At 39.5% G+C, this 22,593-nt stretch overlaps 3 protein-coding genes across 4 annotated transcripts; 2 read left to right on the forward strand and 1 right to left on the reverse strand.

The window, feature by feature from the left end:
- The first annotated feature begins 926 nt into the window (after positions 1–926).
- On the forward strand, positions 927–6,064 carry dap3 (death associated protein 3). Its single transcript, XM_074684495.1, has 13 exons — positions 927–1,114; positions 1,314–1,355; positions 2,050–2,169; positions 2,264–2,365; positions 2,473–2,581; positions 2,744–2,836; positions 2,933–3,063; positions 3,536–3,616; positions 4,207–4,371; positions 4,462–4,521; positions 4,610–4,699; positions 5,569–5,686; positions 5,775–6,064. Exons 2-13 carry the CDS (start codon positions 1,317–1,319, stop codon positions 5,858–5,860), a joined length of 1,194 nt encoding a protein of 397 aa, XP_074540596.1. The 5' UTR covers positions 927–1,114; positions 1,314–1,316; the 3' UTR covers positions 5,861–6,064.
- Positions 6,065–7,264: 1,200 nt separating this feature from the next.
- Positions 7,265–14,423, forward strand: gba1 (glucosylceramidase beta 1). 2 transcript variants are annotated; one of them, XM_074684494.1, is made up of 12 exons: positions 7,265–7,420; positions 7,602–7,685; positions 7,809–8,000; positions 8,084–8,230; positions 9,367–9,500; positions 9,577–9,749; positions 9,843–9,932; positions 9,999–10,146; positions 12,771–12,995; positions 13,445–13,608; positions 13,695–13,811; positions 13,891–14,423. In XM_074684494.1, the coding sequence occupies exons 2-12, from the start codon at positions 7,607–7,609 to the stop codon at positions 13,994–13,996; spliced, it is 1,575 nt and encodes a 524-aa protein (XP_074540595.1). In that variant the 5' UTR covers positions 7,265–7,420; positions 7,602–7,606; the 3' UTR covers positions 13,997–14,423. The 2 variants fall into 2 exon arrangements, with proteins under 2 accessions (XP_074540595.1, XP_074540594.1); XM_074684493.1 differs by having other exon boundaries at positions 7,267–7,497.
- Positions 14,424–14,537: 114 nt separating this feature from the next.
- On the reverse strand, positions 14,538–22,592 carry rnf115a (ring finger protein 115a). Its single transcript, XM_074684497.1, has 9 exons — positions 22,435–22,592; positions 19,070–19,128; positions 18,773–18,827; positions 18,363–18,646; positions 18,129–18,197; positions 17,871–17,943; positions 17,673–17,766; positions 16,148–16,263; positions 14,538–15,606 (listed from the first exon to the last, which is right to left on the reverse strand). Exons 1-9 carry the CDS (start codon positions 22,510–22,512, stop codon positions 15,487–15,489), a joined length of 948 nt encoding a protein of 315 aa, XP_074540598.1. The 5' UTR covers positions 22,513–22,592; the 3' UTR covers positions 14,538–15,486.
- Between the last annotated feature and the right edge of the window lies 1 nt (position 22,593).

A 22,593-nucleotide genomic window follows, 5' to 3' on the forward strand; every position in this document is an offset into this window, starting at 1 on the left:
ACAAATGAGATTTGAAAATATGGCAATCTGTGGTATTAGTAGTAAGTTTCCAGTCCCATGGACTATGAAAATTCTGGTTACAAAAGAGTAAGTAGAGTTTGTTTACATTGCAAATTTTAAGAGTAGAGGCCTCAGAGTGCTTCTTAGTAAAGATAATACAGGGGAAAAAAGAAATTACAATAAATACAAAAAGATAACATAAGCAGGCAAAGACAACCCAAACAAATGTAATTCTGTCCAGATCTGTATTGCATCGATTTATCAAGAACCCACATTTCTGAAATTCAATGGGAGACTGTTCCAAAGATTAGGACCAACATCTTCAAAACACAGTCTCCTTCAGTGTTGAGCCTGGTAAGAGGCACAACCAGCAAAACACCCGGAATGGAGGACCTCAGGTCGAGGCCCACTGGAGGTTTCAGGAGCTCACTGATAAAAGCTGAAGCCTGACCATTTAGTGCTCTATGCAAAGTGACAAAAGATTCAGTTACTTAGATATCAATTTTCAAATGTTATATAATAATACATTTATACATAGTAATTTACATTTATATAAAAGCAGATTAATACTGTGAAGACTGTTTGGTCTGAAGCTATAGCTAGGGATGATACGTGATAAGTATATACAAAATATACAACAAAATAAGTAAAGTGAGTAGGCTATCAGAATAGTATAAAACAACAAATTAATCAAAATTACAAAAGTACAGTTGGTAAAACAAATGCAGAGGTTTGTTTTAAATTCAGCTTATTCCAATCTTGTTTATGTCGAAGTAGTTCATGAAATTACTTGACTAACAATATGTTGTCTTTAACTAAAATAGCTGTTTTTTAAGGCAGGTAAAATGTGTCATAAGTCTATGTAAATATTTCGTTCTGTTGTTGCTGCCTGGCTCGTGGGATGTCACCTCATTGGTTCCGCAGACATAGATAGGCTCTACGTCACATCCGGCTGTGTGCTTCATGATGGCGGTGTCCATGACAGATTTGGCACATTGAGTTCAGCTAAATGTTTGCTATTTAGCGTCCCTAAGAACATATCAAGGGAGATTGGTCTGCAGTTTACCCAAGCCTGAAATTCCCGTCAGTGAATAATAAATGAAGTAATTCTAAGGTAAACACACTTTCTGTGCTCGCTTAGCTCCGCATTGCTAACATCATCTGTAAGATGCGTGTCTACCACTGTTAGCTGTTAGCTAAATGTTTACGCAAGGTTAGAGGACGTCCGTGTGTCACTATTTCACACATTTCGTAACATTTTGGCTATTTGGATCCCAGAATTGTGACTAACTGATATGTTTCCCTGTCTTCAGATTATGGCGCTCTACAGACTGTCCTTCAGACTACGACGAACGGTAGGATTACTGCAGTCTGTTAAAATAAAACGAATGCTGTTCAAGTATCACTCTAACATTGTATGGACAGAACACTGCCGCAGAACACATTTCTGTATTTTTCACCGTTTGTAGGTGAATTTGCAGCACGTTTATTCCATAGCTTGTCATAAACTTTACTTAAATTGCTATCATGATATCCTACGTTCGTGTAACTTCAGCTCATTTTCAACATGTCATATTTTTACGTAATGTTTTGAATTATTTTTAAAGATAATTATAAGGAATATAAGTAAAACCAGTTTTTAGGACAGTCATTATATATTCATTTTATTCAAAGCTGTAGGTAAGAAGCTTCCATCACTCCCAGAGAATCACAAAACATAAGTACTTCAGTATGACCCGAGGTGAAAATGCATTAATCATCTCATTAAACTTGTGTGTGTGTGTGTGTGTGTGTGTGTGTGTGTGTGTGTGTGTGTGTGTGTGTGTGTGTGTATGTGCTTGGCGCTTATAAGAATCAGATCATGACCGATTAAACTTTCATTGTAACACTTTTTTATTTACAAAACATTTGATAATGCTTGTCTTTAGTTATTTTCTTTAACATCATTGTTTATTTAGACACTGACATATGAGCCAGTTAGGGTTAGGCTTTTGAAGATATTTATGACATATAGATAAAATAAGAATATTACTGATTTACCTTTTGTAGGTAACCCATGCAAGGTTACTTCATACCAGTGGATGTGAGCAGCAGCAAGAAGCTTTGGTTTTAGATCCAGAGCCAGAACCAGAGCCACTCGCAGTCTTCAGAACAAGGGAGAATGATCCGGTATGCAAATCTGACGAGACCAGTTCAGATATCCTCGTGCTAAGAGGTTCTGAGGTAACCAAATTATGGAATCTCACTGTTTGTCTCTTTGCAGGCATGCCATACAGAGAAACATATTGGGCAGTATTACACTTTGCCCCCTGCACACACACACACTGCTTTTCCTCATGGTCTCCCTCGGTACTTTCAACAACAGGTATGTGCATTTAGTGTTTAAAAAAAAAAAAAAACTAAAATATTTTTTTCATTTTTAAGATTCCTTTTTATTTTGAAGCAGTAAACATCTTGTTTTTGTCATTTCAGATGAAAACATTTAATGAAGCCTGTGTGATGGTGAGGCAGCCTGCTCTGGAGGTCATCTCTTACCTGAAGAAAGCAGACTTTAGCAAGCCTCCTACGCGTTATGTATTCTGTATCCTTCAAAACACCTGTTCCGTCTCTTACACACACACGCACACACGCACACACGCACACACGCACACACACACACACACACACACACACACACACACAACACCCTTCTTCTCTTGATCTATCCTAATTAATCTGTTGTTCACCTTAATAAGTTCTTCAGATGGGTTGAAGGGCAGTGGGAAGACGATGTCTCTCTGTCACACTGTCCACTTCTGCTACATGCAGGGATGGCTGGTGCTGCATATTCCTGATGGTGAAAAAAAATCCTATACATTAAGTGTTTGACTTACAGCTGACCCTACAGCAGTCCAGGGATAACATCATGTTTGTTTGTTTTTTATTACTGCAGCTCATCTCTGGGTTAAGAACTGTAAGGAGCTGCTTCCCTCTTCTTTCAACCCTTCTCGCTTTGATCAGCCATTACAAGCCACCGAATGGTTACGTCACTTCAGAACAACTAATGAGCTCTTGCTTACAAAGGTAAAATTTGGTTTTAACGCTTGACCATAAAAAAAGACATAATCAATACTTGTTAAGATAAAAGTTATTGAATAGTAAATTATTTAAGTACACATGGACAGAGTAATACTTATAGAGTAGTTTCAAATTTGTCACATTGTTCTCAAAAATTTTAAATGAGCCTTTGTTTTGTTTTCTGGGAGGTCACATGCTGATTGATAAAAGCTATTACTCTCCATGATAGCAACACTGTTAAGCAATATGCACAGCTGTAACAGAAACGGTGTACACAGTGCATATGAATGGCACAGTAGACATTAAACAGCATGACGTTTTTTATCAGTAAAAGAGATTATCTTACATTTACAGTTTAATGCAATAATGATGAACAATAATAAGCACCTAGCTCAGCTTATTCATAGTAGTGGCAGGGAAAGTAAAAGGTCAAGCTCATGTAATCAATCTGTCATCTGTACTTTGCTGTTTCTCTTAGATAAAGACAAAGCAGCGTTACATGTGGACAAAGAGAGAGTTCTCTGAGGAGGGAAGCTCACTACTGGAGCTGGTGGATCAGGTAAGTCTCTCAAAGGTCTGTGTTAGGAATTTATGATATCCTGCCTTCATCTCTTGATTTTACTAGCTCTTAAGTATTTTTAATGTGTGCTCATTGGAGACCAATTGATCACCACGACACGTTACATCTGCCAGTCATCTTTTGTGTCTGTTAGCTTTTATTTCTTCCACCCCAACCATTTCCCCATAAAGGTCTTGAAGGTTTCATCTTTCACCTGGCTTGTTTTTATTAATGATCAATATTCAAGAGGCCGACCTGGGGGTGGATCAGCACATTATTTTTGAACCACACTGACAAAGGCTGAAAAGGGCAACAGATTTATGTTAAGCCATTAAAATTTTCATCTCTGCAAGCATTCTTGCTCTACCTCTCCCTGCATCATTTGCCGCTGTTGGAGGTAGTGTGAGCTCAATGAAGGCTGTAATTAGATCTGATATTAATTGGCAGCCACAAAGGTTTTATACATCATGTGTAGTGGAGCTCTCCAGGACATGTTATGGATATTTATGAGTAGAGTTGATGGATTCCCCTTAAGTTTCTGCTGTGTAGGATGTTGTCGTCATTGCTGACTTGGTGTTTGTCTGCTGTAGGGCATATCTCGTGTGAAGAGCAGCAGTGATGTTGTGGGGGCGTTGATGAAGGAGCTGAAGCAGCAGAGCGGGCAGCCGGAGTCAAACTTTCGCCTGGCTGTGGCTGTGGATGGTGTCAATGCCCTGTGGGGAAAATCTACGATTAAGAAGGAAGACAAGAGTGCTGTAAGGAAGCACATGCAGTCCTTGAATTCTTGTCTTCATGTGTGTGCGTCCACAGACTGTTTGCCTTATATTCCTCTTTCTGTTCATCAGGTAGATCCAGATGAGCTCACTCTGGTCTGTAACCTGAGGAAGCTGCTGAATAACGATTGGGTGAGAAGGAAACACTTAAGCACCAAAGTTGTTTGAGAATGTTTGATTGCAGATTTTTCTCCAGTAACACTTGCTCTCTCTGTCACAGACTGGAGGCACCATCATCACAACTCTGTCTCAGACGGGGTCGCTCTACACTTCAAAATCTGACTATTTGCCTCAAGAGCTGCTGGGAGAGGTCAGAAGTCCTTTCATTGTACTGAAGTGTCTTCCCCCTGAGCTTTGACAGCAGATGAGCCTTTTTCATATCTATTATAACCTTAGTCATTAGTCAGGAAATTGCAAACCTGCCCTAGAGACAAGATTTCAGTTATGCTTTCCTGTTTCTTTGTACTGAGAATCTCAACAACAACAAAACAGCCTGTTATATCCATTGGTATTACAAGTGAACAGATTATGTGTGACATTTGTCAACAAAGGATGAGTCCCAGCCTTTGTTTTGTGCATAATTGCTCTCGCTCTGTACTGACTGGGCTGTTAAACACACAAGGAAAGCGTTTGAGGAACACAAACTCAGCACTATTCAATCTTTTAATGTGTCAGTTCTGTTCCCATTCTGTCTACTTTGTTCATGTAGTTTAATGCCTGAAGCTGTCCCTGCTTCAAGCGTCACACCTTGTGATTGTGTTGAAGTGATTATTTTTAGTGTTAGTACTCAACTGATGTCTGCATGTCGTAAGATCCATTTCCTAATGGACCAATAAATCTATAATTTTGAAAAACCTTCTCTGTTAAAGCTCAACAACAAAGTAGAGTCACACATTAGTCTTGTCTCTTTAAATAGTACAAACATTTATCTTGTGGTGAAAAAGTAGTCATCTGTTTTTACTCCTGACCATACAAACTTGAGCATCTCCTTTGATTTGAACATGTCTTAAGATTTTTTAACCCCTCTTTCATTTAAAACAGTCACTTTTACACACGATACTATAAAGATCTGTTTTTACCTTTGAGTTTGTTTAGTAAGTAACTATGTACATTTAAATGACAATGATCTAGGTTGTGATGTTGTGTTGTTGATGTTGTGATGCTGGTTTTGTCCATCAGACTGGGTTTGACAACATGGACCCGTTTGTCCCAGTGTCAGTGCCCAACTACAGTGAAAAGGAGTTTGAGAGCTGTTACCTCTATTACATGGACCGCCGCTGGCTGCAGCATCCAATGAGTAAGTGATGAGTCTGTGGTTTCTATGCTTTCAGTGAAATGTGAGTGATGCTTTTTTAGTGACTGCAGCTATGATTTTCTCTCATCAGGTCAAACAGAGGAGGGCAAGAAAGAAATTGTGTTTTTGAGCAACAGAAACCCATGGCTGTTGGAAAGAATTTGTGCCTCCCGCTGAAGTGTCACAGAAATATAAAACAATCATACAGTTTGTCAGTTACTCAATTAAACAAATGTTCAAGTCTGTAAAATGTGCCCCACTGTAAATTATGTTGCATGTGTAACTTGTGATAATAAAATATTAAATACATAAGAAAAAAAAGTTTTGTTGTATGAGAAACTGAAAGGGCATTGTATGGTGATTACAATGAATGAAAATGGGGCCTTTTGTTTCCTTTATTTCAACTTCCAGTCTGTGCATCTTGAGAAATAAATCAAATCTAATAATAATTGTTCTTACATTACAGCGTTGAATAGAATAGTATATATGCAACTTATCAACAACAATTTCATAGTGCGTCACTGATAAGGGGAAACTTTGCCGGAAATGGATCTAAATGTGGGCTATCTATCTACAACACATTAAAGTAATTTCTTTTGTTTTATCAACAGGGTGTCTGCGGGGTCTTAAAAAGTATTAAAAGTTGATAAATCAATTTTGGGAAAATTAAGGCCCTTAAAAAGTATTTAAAAGTCTTAATTGTGGTTTTTATGAGGTATTAAGTTTCATAGGTATTCAAGCTTTGACCCAAAAAATATCCATGAATATTTATTTTCCTCCTTGCAACTGTCCCCTGATTGGGACGTTAAACAATCAGCCAATAAAGTTCTAAAATAGAATAGAATAGAAAAGAATAGAGTTACTTTATTAGTCCCAAAGTGGAAAATTGTACATAAAGACTCTAGTTACAATAAAAAACAACAATAAGAATTGTGAGCGGTATAAACACCAGCTATAAATAAACATCATTTCTAGTTTCATAAAGAGAAATCAAATACAACATTAAAGTAAATCACACAATCTCCGACACATGTCCTAAATTTTAAAAATGATTAAGTACTTTCTCATTTTTTTTTTTAGCAAGTTGGCCTTGAATAAGTCTTGTTACTTGTTGTGGGGTTGTCTATAAACCTGCCTTTAGTTTCATTTATTCTTTCAAGCTTTATTCCTCCTTAGCTTACATCATTTCTGTAAAAATGCAAACTACAACTGTTAAAAAGTGGATGCCAACAACAACAACGGAAAGCTGCGATAAAGTCTTAAAACTTTTTTAAAGGTTTTTGAAAAAGTCTTAAAAAGATATTGAAATCAACCTCAGGATTTTAGCATATAGGCCTACCCTGATCAAGCAAAAACCATTTGTATTAAATAACTTAATGAAACTGTAAAAGAAAAACCGTCTGCTGAAGCCAAATGTTGCTAAAGCAGTAAGAAAGTCTGTAAGTCTTCATAAACCTGAAGAAACGACGCCATTCTCTGAATTATGACCCCAGGGAAGCTGGAGCTCCTGTTTTTCTCCTCGTCTTGACGATGGGGTGTCGCCATCTGGCTGTAGGTCAAGGTATTGCGTGTATGTTCACGTGACGGTTTCACGTCACATGACTGTCTAAAAGTCTACTGGTCGCATAAACATGAGTAGCTTGTTTGGTGGATCGGATTAAATTGAGGTGACTGGTGGGCCAGGTTACTTTTAGAAACCCCCAGGACATGAGAGAGTTTTCATGCGGACCCTGTGAGGTGAGACAATCTCCTGAACACTGCAGTATTTAACATGACAATAAAATGTGCACGAGTCAGCTGAATGAAGGGAGCAGGTGGGTAATTGTTCAGGTGAAGTTTAGCTTGTGTAAAATGCTTCCTGACACTGAGTCTACATAGGTTCAAGCGATTTCAAACGCATGATATTTTCTGTTTCCAGACCAAATGGCGCAGTCATTGTCACCATCATCATTTGCACTCCTGGCCTTTGTTTTCCTCACAGCTGAAGTGACTCTCTGTGCAGGTAACACATTACAACAGATGTTGGTCACAGTTGTTTTCTTGCAAGCACGTCAGTAAATCAAGCAGCCCCAATCATGAATGAAATCGAGTTTGTTGAGACATGTCTCTTTTTTTTTACTTTCAGGAAGTAATAAATGTGTTGCCAGGAGCTTCGGCCACGACTCTGTGGTGTGTGAGTGTAACTCAACATACTGTGACAGTGTTGGGTTGGTCACTTTGCCTCCTCTGGGTCAGTTCGCCTCTTACCTGAGCAGCATGGCAGGTAGCAGACTGGAGGCAGCTCAGGGTCAGGTCCAGATGAACAGCACAGGAACAGGTGAGTGATGAAGGACTACTTACTGTGATGTCTTGGGTGTACTGCAGGTGTAGAAGAAATCTTGTGTTTACTTTGTCTCTCAGGTCTCAGACTGACTATGGTTCCATACCAGAAGTACCAGAGGATCAGGGGATTCGGAGGAGCTATGACAGATGCAGCAGCCATGAACATTCTTTCTCTGTCTGCTGGTGCACAGGATCAGCTGCTGAGACAGTACTTTTCACCTGAAGGTATACTGACACCTTTAACTGCTATAAACCAGTTCTGAGAAAAAACACTAATAATTTATCGAATAGCAGTGTAGTTGATTATAAGTGTGTAACATGAGCATGAAATAAGAAAATATACAGAGAATATATACAGGAATGATATAAAACACTGAAACCAGAAATTATTCTTTTAATGTTTATTAAAAGATCATTGGTACCTGATGTTTAGCTGAAAATAGCATGAATACAATCTAACAAATGTAGAAATGGAAAATAAAATGTTATTGAAATCTGAAATTTATGTTTATTTTAAATTTGATGCTAACAACATGTTTGTTCAAGTTGGGCCTGGGGTATAAATGAATGAATTAATAAATAAGTTGATTGATAAGGGCTCTATTTCGAACATATGAGAAAAATACAAAGAGGAAAAAGAGAAGAACATTGACAGAAAAAAATAAGAAATGAAAACACTGAAAAAACAATGATGAAAACAAAACAATTGAAACAATATTAACATGTTCAAAAAGGAGTAGAAGAAGCATCAGCTCATTAAATCCTACCTCTTGCCCCTTTCATAATTTGTTATTAATTAGTTTACATTATTCTGTATCCTAACCATAAACTCCCAAACACAAATAACTAAACATATTATCCTGTGCTGACAATAGAGAATAAATCAAATGAATAAACAAGTAAATAAACAGAATGGGAGGATCCTAGGACTGATTTAATTGATCAAAATGGTCTTCCATACTCAGTCTGTTCCATGATGTCACTCTGTTATTTGTTATGCTGATTTTTTTAATTGTAGTTGGACATCTATGTATCTTAAAATTTAATGGCTCTCTTAGATTATACCATCACTTCCTTTTGTGAAACATTTTCTGTAGGGGACCACTGCTGGCATGTTTATCCAATTTCTCTATAAAGTATGATCAATGAGTCATGGTGGTATGTTATGATTTCCTACATGTACTCCTGATAATACCTGAAAAAAAAAACAAGTAAAGTGAAGTGATAACTAATGGGTTGAATAGTTTAATGTACAGAATTACTCAGATATCATTTATATGTTCAGCTTCTAATTAGTCCCAAAAATGCTGGTTTTGAATTCTAAGCCAGTCTTAGCTGTTATCAATGCTGCTGCCCTGCAGGTATTGGCTACAGTGTGGTACGTGTGCCCATGGCCAGCTGCGATTTCTCCACCCGTCTCTACACATATGCTGACACACCTGGAGACTACAACCTGGATAATTTCACTCTGGCCCTCGAAGATGTCAACATGAAGGTCTGTCTGCTTTCATCACTCAAACACATCCTCATCATTCCCTCCTGATATTTCCCTCTTCTCCTCTTCGGCTCAGATCCCTCTCCTGCAGCGTGCTCAGGCCTTGTCCCCTCACCCCTTGTCTCTGCTGGCGAGTGCTTGGAGCGCCCCCGCATGGATGAAAACAAATAATGCACTCATCGGAAAGGGATCTCTGAAAGGCCAGCCTGGTGGCAAGGAGTACAAGACCTGGGCTCATTATTATATCAGGTGACATGTGAGGCCTCACCTGGATGTGATGTTATCTGTTGGTAATACTCATTATGGAGAAAGCTTACTCTGCTGTCACTTTCTTTCTCTCAGGTTCCTTGAGGAATATGCTAAACATAACCTGACCTTCTGGGCGGTGACCACAGGGAATGAGCCCACTGCAGGAGAAATGACCCACTACAGGTGCATTATTTTAAACAGAATTCACCATCAGTGCAGTTCTTAGACTGAGAAGTATCTGTTCTGCAGTTTCCAGGCTCTGGGCTTCACTCCAGAGGAGCAGAGGGACTGGGTGGCTCTGGACTTGGGTCCTGCTCTACACGCTTCATCACACCCACACACACACATCCTCATACTGGATGACAACCGCCTGCTGCTGCCGCTCTGGGCCAAAGTGGTGAGTCCAAGGACAGGGAGAGGGAGGAAGAGTGGGAAAGTCATGGTGAACTTTCATTTACCTCAGGCTGCTTTGGTGTCGCAGACTAGATTCATAGAAAGACAAAATGAGGCAAAAAAAACACATGAGACAAATTTCAAGACAAAAACAGCACTACGGTATATGTGTGTAACACATTATAGGTTAATTAGCCAAACAGTTCAGTAAGAAAAGGTTTTGTTTTTTTCCAGAGTAGAGAAGCACTGTGGTGCAGTGGCTAACACTGTTGTATCACAGCAAAAAAGTTCCTGGTTTGATTCCTAGACTGGGGAGGTTCTTTTTGGATGTACTGCCTTTTTCCCACAGCCCCAAACATGTTTGTCTGGCAAATTGGTCACTCTGAGTTAGAGCTGAACAATTTTGGAAAATAATCGAATTGCAATTTTTGGACCAATACTGAGATTGCAATTTATGGTGTGTTTTTTTTTGTTTTGTTTTGTTGGGGTGGTCTATGGTATGACCAACATGACAAAGAATACTGTCACCATATAAAACAACTCTTTCCTGTAGTCCAGGCCTACATGTTATTATGAAATAAGATGAATTGGTGCATGAATTGTTACAAATAACATATCTTTATTTAACTATTACAATCACAGCAGAATATTGACTAAGGCTGAAGAATTAATCAAATTTAAACCGTTATCGCAATGTAATAGAATGCAATTTTCAAATCGCAAATGCTGCAATTAGAAAAAAAAAGTTTCATGTACACGGACCTGGAGGGAATATAATAACTTATACTTGTTCTCCCTTAAAACCAACAAAAGTCAAAATGCTGTTTTTTTTCTGGCAAAAAAACCCTGTGAGCTACAAACATCCATCCAGTAGATCGTAGAGCCATACCCCTTTGTCACTTTTTTTCTGTATGGTTTGTTACTCTTACTGACAACTGGAGGTCAGTAAAATTTCACACTGTTCCTTTTTTCTTATTCAATTAAGAAATGCAAAAAAGACTTGTTTAAATGCTAACAGTATCTGTTGTTGGTTAGTCATACTATGAAATGACTTAAAACTTGTGTTAAGTGAACAATGCAGAAGATAAAGGTCCCCCCCAAAAAATTGCATGCTAAATCGCAATCGCAATATTGGTCTAAAAATATCGCAATTAGATTAATTTCCAAAATCGTTCAACCCTAATATTGACTGATGAATTTAACTTCAAACCTCGTAGATGTGTAATATAATTATCATTAATTACCTTAAATAAAATCGGATAAAGGAACAAAGCACTGCAGAACAACAGGCCTGATATGAACAATGATATGAAAAATAAAAATGAATCCTCTCGTCTATGAATCTTACACAAAATCAAGTGCAGAAATGAAAATAAGACCAAATATCTGGCTCAACCACTGAAATATGTCAACATGTGGAATGCACTTTTTATGAAATGAAGAAGAAACACTGTGTGAACATTATTATGAACATCAAATGTATAAAGATCCTACTGATCTCTTATCAGTGACAAAACACAAACGGTGCAGAAAAAACGAAGTTTTGGCTCAACCACTTAAGTATAAAAACGTGTGGATTGCACTTTTAATTTTAAAAGAAAAAAGGAACAGTGTGAAATTTTACTGACCTCCAGTTGTCAGTGAGAGTAACAAACCATACAAAATAAAGTAAACAAGGGTTGTGTCTCTGCTTGCCACAATCATTCTACTGTTTGGATCTTCGATGCTCACAGGGTTTTAGCCAGAAAAAAACAGCATATTGACTTTTTCTAGTTTTAGGAACTAGAACAAGTACAAGTTACTATTTTCCCTCCAGGTCTGTGTTCATATTTTTTTTTCTATTGCAGCCTTTGGGATTTGAAAATTACATTCTATTACATTGCAATGTCTGTTTTAATTCCATGTAATTTTTCAGCCCTACTCTACATTGTCCATAGGTGTGAATGGCTGCATGTTTGTCCCTATGGTAAGATCCTAATGTACCCCGCTTTTTGCTCAATGACAGCTGGGATTGGCTCCTGCCACGCGACTGGGAAAAGCAGAATGATGCATTTCAATAGTTTTCACATCTTTTATTCCTACGTTTTTTTTGTGTGACAAGCTAACAGAGCGTTTTTGTTGTGTGTCAAGCTAACAGAGCTTTTGATAGAAATTTACCTTGGAAAAAGCTTGTCTTTGTGTAGCTGAAAAGGTTCAGTCTGGTAATTGATTTCTGCAGGATTGAACAAATAGTATTCAAGGCTCTCTAAGATTTCTAACACCAGAGATTTTGTGCTATTACCTGTTTTAAAAATCAAACTGCCTGATGCGTGCCAGTGTGTTGAAAATCAAGTGTAACGATACAATCAGTTATATTAATCAGATACAATTTAACATCCTTTTTGTCTCCTTTACATTTTGCTTTCAACATCAACAAATTCTGACACAACAAGCTAGCTAGCTTTTCCCACTGTTGTCTTGGAGTTAAGAGTAGTTTTTAACTGCCTTTATAGAGCAGAAAATATTTTTCATTACTGTTTAAAAAAAAAAAAAAAAGCTGTCATAAATGAATTTTGCCTTTTTTTTATCTGACAAGATACCCACATAAATGACACTGCTGTCTGTCTCATGTCTCTGTTATACCTCCAGGTATTAAGTGATATTCATGCTGCAAAGTACATCCACGGTGTGGCAGTTCACTGGTACATGGATGGCCTTGTCCCCGCTGAGCTAAGCCTTGGAGTCACCCATCACCTGTACCCTGAGTATTACCTGTTCGGCACTGAGGCGTGTTCGGGCTGGAACCCTTTGGATAGAGGGGTGAAGCTGGGTAGCTGGGACAGAGCTGAACAGTATGCACACGACATCTTAGAGGCAAGATCATCTTTGTTTATGCATTAAGGTTAAGCCTGTTCAGTCACATCCACTGGAACAGATGCGAGACTTGACAGGCTGGGAGCTGTTCCCGTAAGGTGAATCACCTCCCTTCATGCTGCAATGCAGGTTTGAAAAGTCGCACTTGGCCGCACATAGTGCCTGCAGGCCCTCAAAGCATGCTGGAACTGGTGTTTAGTTTCTTGTCTTTGCCCTCGCTCAAAGGAAACTAGACTCCATCAGTTCTATCCATTTTGCATGGGTGCATTCAGATGTTAGACTTCTTGAGAATCAGGAGGGATTTGTTTATGTAGATGTGTTGTTCTTGTGACAGTTGAAAGAAACAGCAGGCAGCAGTCCAAAAGATTCATTTAAAGAAAGCATCACCTCTCACAACAAGGCCACAGACAAGATGCTAACCTGTGGGTGTTTTATTTTCTTCATGGCAGGACTTAAATCATTATGTGGTGGGTTGGACTGACTGGAATCTGGCGTTGGACCAGACTGGTGGGCCAAACTGGGTGAAAAATTTTGTCGACAGCCCCGTTATAGTGGATGCAAAGCGTGATGTCTTCTACAAGCAGCCCAGCTTCTACGGGATGGCCCACTTCAGGTACGAAAACACACTTACATGTTATCTGTTCACAGTCGTTGACTTTTCACCTCCTTTTCATCCCTAAAAATCAATGTCATTCGCAGCAAGTTCCTGTGGGAGGGGTCTCAGAGAGTGGGCGTGTCCCCCAGTGAGGAAACAAAACTGGAATATTCTGCCTTCATCAGAGCGGATGGCTCAGTCGTGCTAATTGTCCTCAACAGGTATGAAATGTGGAATGATTTACTGTGAGAAAATGAAGAAAAGCTTGTCATTAACCCATTTTTGGGGGGTTTCTTATAGATCCTCAACAGCAATCCAGTTTGAAGTCTGGGATCCAGCTGTAGGCTACATCCCCTCCACAGCCCCGGCACACTCCATCCTCACACTCGCATGGAATACACACTGATCAATAATTTGAGACCGAAGCTTCAACAAACCAAAAAAAAAAAGAAGATTAACTTAAAGACACATATGGCTAGTATCACACCACTCAATGCACATTATCACATTTGGTCCAAGATTTCTTATATCTGTTTTTTTTTTCTGCACAGCTTCAGTGATTTCAGTGTTCACTTCAATAGGCTTCAAGAAACTGGAAGCAACCTAATTTTTGTGATTTTATTCTTTACACCAAATTGCACTGGGAAGGTACCTGAGAGTGAAGTGTCGGTTCCCTAAAAGAGTAACTGGTGCCTTGATTTTCAGCTAAAACACTGTATTAAGTGTCCTCATCATTTCTGAAGATATCTTATTAATAATGTACATAATTTGTAAATGACTCCTGATGCTATTTAATCTATAATTTTAAATAAAGAACATATCATTGTAAAGTATTATGCGTCAGTTTTGTGGTTTGAGTGATCGTGAAGGTAGGAGTGAACAAAGTGAACGAAAACATGTCAACTGATGTTTTTTTGTCAATTTATTAATACATCATAGACATTTTTTCATATATATAATATACAGCTTGATAACCAGGTATTTCACATTTGTATCTCCATTCTCAATGTTTTTTTTTTCATTGCAAACCATAAATTGTTGGACTAAAATTATTTACATCAAAAAGAAAAAGTGATAAAAATGTGAAACAGAGGACAATCTTTGACAGAGGAATAAAATGACAGAAGGATGCCATCTGTTTTGAATATATACACCAAGAGGAGGAGGTTTTAATTGACCATGGTCTTTAGATATTTAATTTATCTCTTTTATTGCTATGACTCATTTCATGGTGCTAGAAGGTGTGAGGAATCCCTTAGTTCTGTCACAGCTTCACTTTGAGGCTGTTTAACAGCAGTGCCCCCAGAGTTGAATCCACATCTTAATCGTGACAAAAAATCCCAAAAGTTCAACATTATTTAACCCTTCATAAGTATTTTACTTATTACAGGCTCTATGTATTCTTCTTCTTCTTCTGGTGTAAGAGTTTAAGGAACCCTGACTGTATTTTCCAGGGCGCAGTTGCAGCTTTGAGCTTTAATTCCAATGACTTGATGAGGGCATGGTGTATGGCGTTAAGTCTGGCATTTCCTTACAATAGTCTATTGCAGCAGTGCATTTCAGAAACGTAAAAGGAGCTTGCTTGAGAGGTGGAAGTACAGAAAAGTAGAGAACATGGGTTTGATCACTTTCAGTCTCGGCTGGTTCGTCGTGAGGCAAAAAAAGAGGAGATCCAGCAGACTGCAGGAGGCTGTTAAGACGTCTGTAAGGGTTTCTGTATAAATGGTTGAGGAAAAAGGCATTAAAATAAAAAAAATTAAGATACAAAAAAAATATCAGACCGAGATGATTATGACTGCAACGGAGATGAAGAGAGGAGAGTGAGAAGCGTTGTGTCTTCTCTGCGTGTTGTTGGATGTGGGCCAGGAGAAGCGAGGGATGACACAGGTGGGTGTCTCAGAAGGACCATCTCTCCTGTGTGCGGGGGTCCATGGAGAGGGAGGGGGACTCTGAGGGGGACTGGCTGCTGCTGTCTTCTCCGTTCAAACTCTTCCTACACACTGGACATGTGTCATGCTGTGTGGCCGCAGAGCAGAATATTGAAAGTGTTAGCTCTGGACAGTTACCGTTCAAAACTTTAAAACAAGTTGATATTTTATTTAATCCATACATCACATGATGCTCTGATCCTTAACTTTGAATTAAAAAACCCTCCTTCATTAGTCAAATAAAGTATGTTTTCCAACTCTCTCTTATTTCTTATATTCAGCTGCGGGCTGCATGTTCTGTCGTCAGGCTTTTTCATATAATTACATGGAGCAGGTTTGTTTGTCAAATTAATCCATCCCTAAGAGTTACAGACTTTGTTGGATAAATTCAAAGATGGATTAGGAGCCTGTCCTGGGATATTTTACAGCAAAAATTTGAAGATATCAAAGCCTCTTTGTCCAACTTCACCCTGTTTCTAATATGGAGGACATAGTAGCTAAGACATGGTCAAACTTTTTTTTTTATGTCCTAATACTTAACCAGCACTGTAAATATCCTACATACAGAAATAAGTATCCACAACATGAGTCTGCTCTTCACTTTTTCTGAGTTCTTTGATGTGGCTTACCATTTCCAGCCATGGCACTATACAGTCCGAATGAAAGAAGTGGTTACAGGGTAGCTGTCTGACTGGCTCCCCCACAGCAAAGTCCTCTTTGCACACTGGACATTCCATACAGCAGTCTACAGGAGAGAGGGTACACATGTGGTTATTAAGAATCACTTTTAGTCAAATCTCAGAGAGTTTCATGTGATTTATTTATTTTCTGTCACCTACTGGGGTATTTGGTAACTAAATGTTAATGGATCTTAAAGTTTCACAGCGAGGCAGTAAAACGATGTCACCACGGTACGTGTACAGTATAGTTTTATGACTACACTTGTAAAATTTGGCCTAAACCTTTAAGTGATACTCTGGGATGGAACAAGTTGGGTCCTATCACAAGGATTAGGGCAGAAATTACCCCTACAGCAGTGTTTTTGTGCAGCAGAAGCCCAGGGCCCACGCACCAAACACCCCCTCCCTGCTCCTCTGCCAGTTTCCTCTGCACTCAGATGGGGGCAAATTTTTACTTGACCAAAAACACAAATAAACAGATTCCCACCGAAAAAATCTGATATCGGTCTTCATTCACATTTATTTAGAGAATTTTCAGCACGTTGCTTTCACACAAGAACACCGCTAAATAAGGCTCTAGTTCTCATCGTGTCTCTTTGTCCTGGCAGACTACCTGCGTTTGTTTATATCTGGCACGCGCGGACTGATACACTAAGCAGCAAGTGCCTCGTAGCCAGCTGTGGCTCTGCAGCGGAGTTAGCGCTGTTTTACGACACGAGTCCGTTTATTTGTGTTTTTGGTCAAGTAAAAAATGGCCCTGTCTGAGTGCAGAGGAAACCAGCAGAGGAGCAGGGAGGGGGTGTTTGATGCGAGCACTCTGGGCTTCTGCTGCACAAAAACACTGCTGTAGGGGTAATTTCTGCCCTAAACCTTGTGATAGGACCCAACTTGTTCCATCCCGGAGGACCACTTTAAGACCTCCAGAAAAGAGGTGCGTAGATCTTCATTCATGAATCAGCAACCAACAGCCCTGTCAAAACTGAGTACAGCATGGGACAGAATTCAGTGTGGACAAGTCAAGAAGAACAGATTGACTCAAAGAAAAGCAGCAGAGGTAATAGATCAAGAGTCAAAATATGATACCTCAGCTTTACATCTGAAGGTTAATCAGTATTTCATCCCAATCAGAAAGTTTCAGGGATATTCATTGAGCACCAGTGCCTTTGTGAGTTGTAAAACATGAACCTACATGATGATGTCATTTTCATTGGGCCACATACACACATTCATTATCTTACTCAGGTTTAATGTGTGCAACCAAATTTAAGTAACTATTCAGTAAAATAAAAACCATTATTTACTCGGCATCCTGTCATGCTTAGTACCAGGATGTCAATTTGGGAGCTTCTCTGAACACAACATTTTAATACACAGAATCAGACTAAATGCTCCAGCTGTGTCTGTGCGGCACCAGGGATCCAGTAGAAAATCCTGTTGAAGGCTAAAACAATAAGGAAACAAATGGGATACTGACCTGCTTGTTCCTGAGAGATATTGACAGTTGGGAGTGAAGAAATTTTCTCTTTCTCTGCTGGAGGGGGCCCTGTGTTCTCCAACTGACCTAGTAACTGCACACACACACACACACACACACACACATATACGTAAGCTACAGAAAACCTTCAAGTTAGGGCCGTTAAGTTAAGATTAGGTTATGTTAAGTTGGATTTACCTGTGTTATCACAGCGTCTAACCCTCCCTGTCCCCACGCGTAATCCCCTGGGTTAGAGTGCAACATCCCCGTCCTGAGAGAGACAGAGAGAGAGAGAGAGACACACACACACACACGCACACACACACACACACACACACACACACACACACACACACACACACACACACACACACACACACACACACACACACACAGGTTAATAAGAAACAGTATTATAGTTTTGGTGGATATCAACACTGTGATGTCATCCCTTACCACGACAAAGGGGGCGCGCCAGGGACTCCAGAGTTGGCAAAGAGACCGGCAAGGAACTGTTGTACAATCCTGAGACAGAGAGAAATTCACAAGAGCTAGTGCCATGGCCAAAAATAAGGAGAGTGAAGAGTGTGAGAGCATAAAATAGGACCATCATTATAATAAGTGGGAGTACGCTGGGCACAGATGAGAGCCAAGAGGATGCAAAGGAAGAACTACTCAGCGCCTACTTACCCTTCAACAGCAGGCGAGCGGTCTGGTCGACTGCTGCCTCTGGACCGGTATCTCCTCTGGCTGTGCAGGCGAGGGGGACGCCCTGGTCCCCAGTGTTCCCCGGCTCCTAGTAGACCCCCCATGGGTCCCCCTAACCCTGCTGGGACTGACCCCCCAATTGGTCCCCCTCCTAAACCTCCCAAGTCACTCAGACTACCCAAGCGGCCCCCAGGTAGCCGAGGTTCTGAGTCCGGCGTGTCGGCGTCTGTTGTGAATGGCCGCTCCAGTAACAACAGGTGCCATAGCTAAAGAGTAAGAGGAGACAACCGTTAAGGAAAAGGAGTACAGTGAGGGGGGACAAAAAAAAATGCATTTGATTATTCCTTCATCTTCACCATATTTGCCCTCAAATTCCTTGCACCAGCACTTACCTCTGCAAACTGTGTGGCTGGGTCATCTATTCCATTGGCACCACCCTCTAAAAGACTGAGGAAAACAGCAGAACAAAAGATGAAATCTTTGACTGCAACACTGTGAGAAGATCAGAGCTAATAACTTCATCGTCTGTTCACTTTGAAATCACTAGAATTACATTGTAAATAACAGTGAGTAAATGTCTCACAGCTAATAGACTTGCCTTTGTTCCAGACTACTACTAATTGGCCTAAACAGCTCTCTCAGTCTACAGGCCTTGGATATTTACCTGGAGAATAATGTAAGCCTCTTACCTGGAGTCTTCTGTTACTTCTTCTATGAACCCTGATTCACACCTTGGACAAGTGTACTCCTGGAAATAGTCATAACAAAAACAGAGTCACACAGGTTGGGAGAAATATTTATTGCATCCAACTTTTACAACCAAGATAGTTTGGACGCCGAGTAATCTTTAAACAGGATCTAATGGTTCATAAAATGACTAGAGTCTTTATTCATTCAAAATACTGCAAATGCTGCATGTCTAGTGTTAGACGTGAAAGATATTGATTTATAAAGAATACATTCTCATTTTAAATTTGATGCCTACAACGTGTCAAATAAGTCAGGACAGGACATGTTTACCATTGTGTTACAGATATACAGCGTGACAAGCTCATCAGTTTGGAGTCTCTTTTGAAGTATTCTGAGTTTCATAATGCTTTTTTTTTTTTTTCAAAAAGTGACAAGTCGTGACTTGACAGTTAAGCATCCGGACTCTTCTACAACAGAGCCATGCTGTTGTGATATGGGCTCAGTGTGGTTAGGCACTGTCTTTCCAAAAAATTCAAGGGCCACCCCCACCCCCCCAAAAAAAAGATCATCTCGATGTCAGTTTTGGGAATGTTACTCCAAAACCTGTAGATATTGTTGGGCATCAGTGGTGCTTTCCAGAAAGTCAAAAGAAAATAATGATAAATGTCAAATTTTGATGTGTCAGGCCACAGTTTTCCACTTTGCCCGAGTCCATCTTGGCAGTTCTAGGGCTCTGAAAAGTTGTCGGGGTTTCTGGATTTTTTTTTCCTTTTTACATGGGACAGTCTTAACCTGGCTTCATGGACGCAGTTTCAAACTGGGTCCACAAAGCCATGTCTCTTTTCAATAGAGTGTGAAGATACATATTTCTAGTCCCATCACTAACCTGTAGCAAATTAATCCCACCAGTTGGGGGATTTTTTAAAAGGTTTTTTATTGGCATTCCAATTTTTTTCAGTGTTTTGCACTTTTCCAAACATGACCACTACAATGTTGGCATTAAATTTTACAAGCACAAATTTCCCTAAAAAACAAACAACAAAAAAATACATTCCTAATTTGGTATATGGTCTTTGCATTCTATTTGAATTTAAAATACAGACTCTAAATTATTTGCAAACCATCAGAATGTGCTTATAACAGAATTTTACGCAGTGACTACACAGCACCCAGTCACCAGCATCCCAGAACAGGGGGTTTCATTACCTTTTCAAAAGAAAAAAAAAAAAGGATACCAACCAATGTTGCCTGTGCCTTCTCAAAGTACAGACTACTTTGTGTTTTTCTTTCTTTGTTTTTTATACAACCCCCCAAGACACATATATGAGTTTTCAGTTCTCGTATGACAACATGTGAACAAATTCAAATGAGGTGAATCAGCATGCAACAACCAACCGAATGTCACTGACTTGACAATTAATCATTTTCTGTCACCTTGCCCTGGAGGAGTCATAAAAACACTGAAAAGACCTGAGAAGGATTGTTGTTGTAAACAAAACAACGCTGCTGGTTCCTCTTAGCGAGGATAATATCAGTCAGATTTGTATGACAGCTTGTGCTGTATGAATGTAGCCCAGGAGGTAGAGCTGGTCTGCCAACCACACCTACTGTGTGCTATGTTTTAGAAACCACCTGACACTACGGTGAGGACACTACTGCCTGTTCCTACAGCTGGATCATATGCTGTCTCCTCAAGTTGAAAGCTGGAATTTCTCAAGGAAACGGGATTGAAGTTGGGTCATTTAAGACACACACACACACACACACACACACACACACACACACACACACACACACACACACACACACACACACACACACACAGGGTTACAAGAGATTAGTCTGATAGGTTTCTTTTATAACAGATGTGAAGGAAGAAGTAGGTCATGAAATAAGGGATCTAAAACCAGAGTGATGGCTGGAAATAGTGGTCAAAAATCTGTGACTTGTATGAACCATTTTGTCATAGAGAGGTTGTTAAAGCTGTTGTTAAAATGGAAACATGACTGAGAGGTGGTCTTTAGGACGTACTGTAGTAGTGTGGGGTGATAAACCTGGGGGTGTCGCAGACAGTTGGCTCGGTGAAGACATGCCACAGGATTGAGTGTGTCTGAGACAAGCAGGCCAGTTTAGATACCGTGACAGGGCAGGCTGGAATTACCCTCAACCATGACATAAAAATAAGCTGACAACAAATTATTTTGTGGACTGGGTGACTGACAGAATAACTGCTTAACAAATACACTATTTAATGCAGATGACACGCACTAAACACTTTGAAATTTACACTTATTAAATCTCAGCTATATTTATATAATTAAGTTATATCTTGAATAAATTAAACATCTTATCTCTATACATATTCCCCTTATTTAAATGACAGGTCATTGGTTGGATACATAGTAATAATAAGTCATTGAAATTCTATAAACCATTGACTTTAATCCAAGATAATGATGTTAACAAGCTTCTTCTGGTAAAGAAGACACTGGATCGATCAGTAATAAATAATTTACATTTTAATAAATGATCACACCAATTATGTTGGAATTGTAATCAAATCTGACACTTGAGCATAAATATGAAGTATACAGCTCCATACACTGTAAAGTTGCAGGAAGTCATCTCTAGAGCAGTTTTCAACACTAAGACTAAATCTCAAAAAATCAGGAAATAAACATGAAGCAGTCCTGGATCGTTTAATTTTGTCATACCTAACAAATTATGAGAATTTTTAATCCTAAATAATAAAAATATTATTGCTGTTTAATATTTTTTTAAGTTTAAAATGAACACATATCAACGTCTGGCGAGTCTCTGGTCAAAACAGCATATCCTTGCTTTTGATTTTAAAAATGAAACTAAAAACTGTGTCCATCTCCAAGGGAAATCCCGTAAGTTGTCCTGTCAGAAGTTCATTATCCGAAGCCAAAGCAGGAAATGAAAGTACCTTTCCTTACGACAACTTGTGTTAATATTGTCTGTAAAATTAAATAGCAAGGCAATAACACGAGACCTTGGCTCAGCTTTCAGTGTTGCTTTGTGCAAAACACAAATCCCCAAGCTGTCAAGGCAAGACGTCAAGCACAGTTGCTTTGACCTTACTGACCTAAAAATACAAACCTCATCAAACCTGTCTATGTGTGAATTTTACCTTTTGATTTAACGGAAACATTAACGAGTGTCACGAGTTTATTTAGAGAGTTAACAACAACAAACGCTGCTAACTGCTAACAGGCTAGCTGGATTTTTAGCTGTAGCAAGCGATCGAAACAAACAGTAATTGAAAGAGACGTCTCATCCCCATTCACCTACACGACACGAGGCATTGTGACGGATCATGAGCGAAGTAAGCGTGTCTTACCGGGAGTTTGGGGTTCACTTCTCCCTTACAACAGTGACAGAAAAACCGATGCGGTGGAACAGCCGCAGCCTCCGCCATCTTCGCAGAGCAGCACAAACAGTGACGTCGGTCCTCCACAGACTGAAGACAGCTGTCCACCTCCGGCCCGGCATGCAGCGC

Source organism: Halichoeres trimaculatus, unplaced genomic scaffold, assembly GCF_033239565.1.
Source record: "Halichoeres trimaculatus isolate MK-OKI-2021-1 unplaced genomic scaffold, fHalTri1.1 fHalTri1_scaffold_12, whole genome shotgun sequence".
In the NCBI taxonomy this organism is placed as follows: Eukaryota; Metazoa; Chordata; class Actinopteri; order Labriformes; family Labridae; genus Halichoeres; species Halichoeres trimaculatus.

What these genes read in the sequence shown, in the direction of transcription:
- dap3 (XM_074684495.1), top strand. Translation starts at nt 1,317, where the DNA reads ATGGCGCTCTACAGACTGTCCTTCAGACTACGACGAACG. An exon ending in CCTTCAGACTACGACGAACG is followed by an intron (nt 1,356 to 2,049) that starts GTAGGATTACTG and finishes TACCTTTTGTAG; the next exon opens with GTAACCCATGCAAGGTTACT. An exon ending in TACTGGAGCTGGTGGATCAG is followed by an intron (nt 3,617 to 4,206) that starts GTAAGTCTCTCA and finishes TGTCTGCTGTAG; the next exon opens with GGCATATCTCGTGTGAAGAG.
- gba1 (XM_074684493.1), top strand. An exon ending in TGCCGCTCTGGGCCAAAGTG is followed by an intron (nt 10,147 to 12,770) that starts GTGAGTCCAAGG and finishes TTATACCTCCAG; the next exon opens with GTATTAAGTGATATTCATGC. An exon ending in GTGCTAATTGTCCTCAACAG is followed by an intron (nt 13,812 to 13,890) that starts GTATGAAATGTG and finishes GGTTTCTTATAG; the next exon opens with ATCCTCAACAGCAATCCAGT.
- rnf115a (XM_074684497.1), bottom strand. Translation starts at nt 22,512, where the DNA reads ATGGCGGAGGCTGCGGCTGTTCCACCGCATCGGTTTTTCTGTCACTGT. An exon ending in CAGCCACACAGTTTGCAGAG is followed by an intron (nt 18,647 to 18,772) that starts GTAAGTGCTGGT and finishes CTTACTCTTTAG; the next exon opens with CTATGGCACCTGTTGTTACT. An exon ending in TAGTGCCATGGCTGGAAATG is followed by an intron (nt 15,607 to 16,147) that starts GTAAGCCACATC and finishes GCGGCCACACAG; the next exon opens with CATGACACATGTCCAGTGTG.